General features: G+C 36.8%; 1 protein-coding gene across 1 annotated transcript in view; it reads left to right on the top strand.

Moving 5' to 3' along the window:
* The window catches only part of WDR3 (WD repeat domain 3), a 33465-nt gene that overhangs the window by 9371 nt on the left and 23225 nt on the right, over window positions 1-869 (top strand). The window contains exons 6-7 of the mRNA XM_008580416.1: window positions 196-297; window positions 761-858. Coding sequence (XP_008578638.1) covers window positions 196-297; window positions 761-858 — 200 coding nt within the window. The remainder of the gene's footprint in view (window positions 1-195; window positions 298-760; window positions 859-869) is intronic.

Here is an 869-nt window from a genome sequence, read left to right as displayed (position 1 = left end):
GAGCGCCGCCGCGCTCCCAAGCGGCGCACTGTAGCAGTGCGCCACCGGGCTGGCCCTTGTTCCTTATCTTTGATTGAGTTTAGTAGTAGGAATTTTATAGAATAATTTTGTCACCTGCATTTATTAAAGTTTGATCTTTTCAGAGGTTCAGCAGAACTTACATTTAATCTTTATTTTCTTTTGTTTCTTCTGTAGCGCATTCTTTCATGCAGAAAAGTTGGCTCCATAATTCGGGAAGGAAGAGACAGAGTTGTGAATCTTGCAGTTGACAAGACAGGCAGGATTCTCGCTTGTCATGTAAGTACCAGGATTAGGAGAAAATAACAAGGACTAAGCTGTTCCTTTGAGACATTTATTCTTTCATATTTATTGTAGAGATGAAAATTTCTTTGACCATGTTAATAATTCATTCTGTGGTACTGTGCGGACCTATAATCCCTAGCTTCTATTAGCATAACAACAATAATAAAAACAATTAGTATCATTGTTCTTATTATTAGTAACCATTTATTAAAGGCTGGTTTTCATATAAGCAATTTAAAAGCGTTTAACTTCTTGTTAGGCTTCGGGGCAATGCTGTGACTAGGAAGTGGCATCTCCACTTTACAGATGGGACAGCAAACTCAGAGAGATTAAGTGGTTTAAGGGAATACAACTAATAAGGGAAGTAAAATAAAATGTTATCGTTTGATTTCCATTGAGGGTAAGCTAAATTACAAATTGCCTCTCCTGGACTCACATCATCCTTTTGCCTTTTTAGGGAACTGATTCTGTGTTAGAAGTGTTTTGTATCCTTTCCAAAGAGGAAATTCAGAAGAAAATGGATAAGAAGATGAAGAAAGCTAAAAAGAAAGCAAAGTTTGTTTTCT

This window comes from Galeopterus variegatus, unplaced genomic scaffold (assembly GCF_000696425.1).
Source record: "Galeopterus variegatus unplaced genomic scaffold, G_variegatus-3.0.2 Scaffold2084, whole genome shotgun sequence".
Classification (NCBI taxonomy): domain Eukaryota; kingdom Metazoa; phylum Chordata; class Mammalia; order Dermoptera; family Cynocephalidae; genus Galeopterus; species Galeopterus variegatus.
Note: the sequence above shows the minus strand (reverse complement) of the source record. Positions and strands in the feature narration are given on the sequence as shown.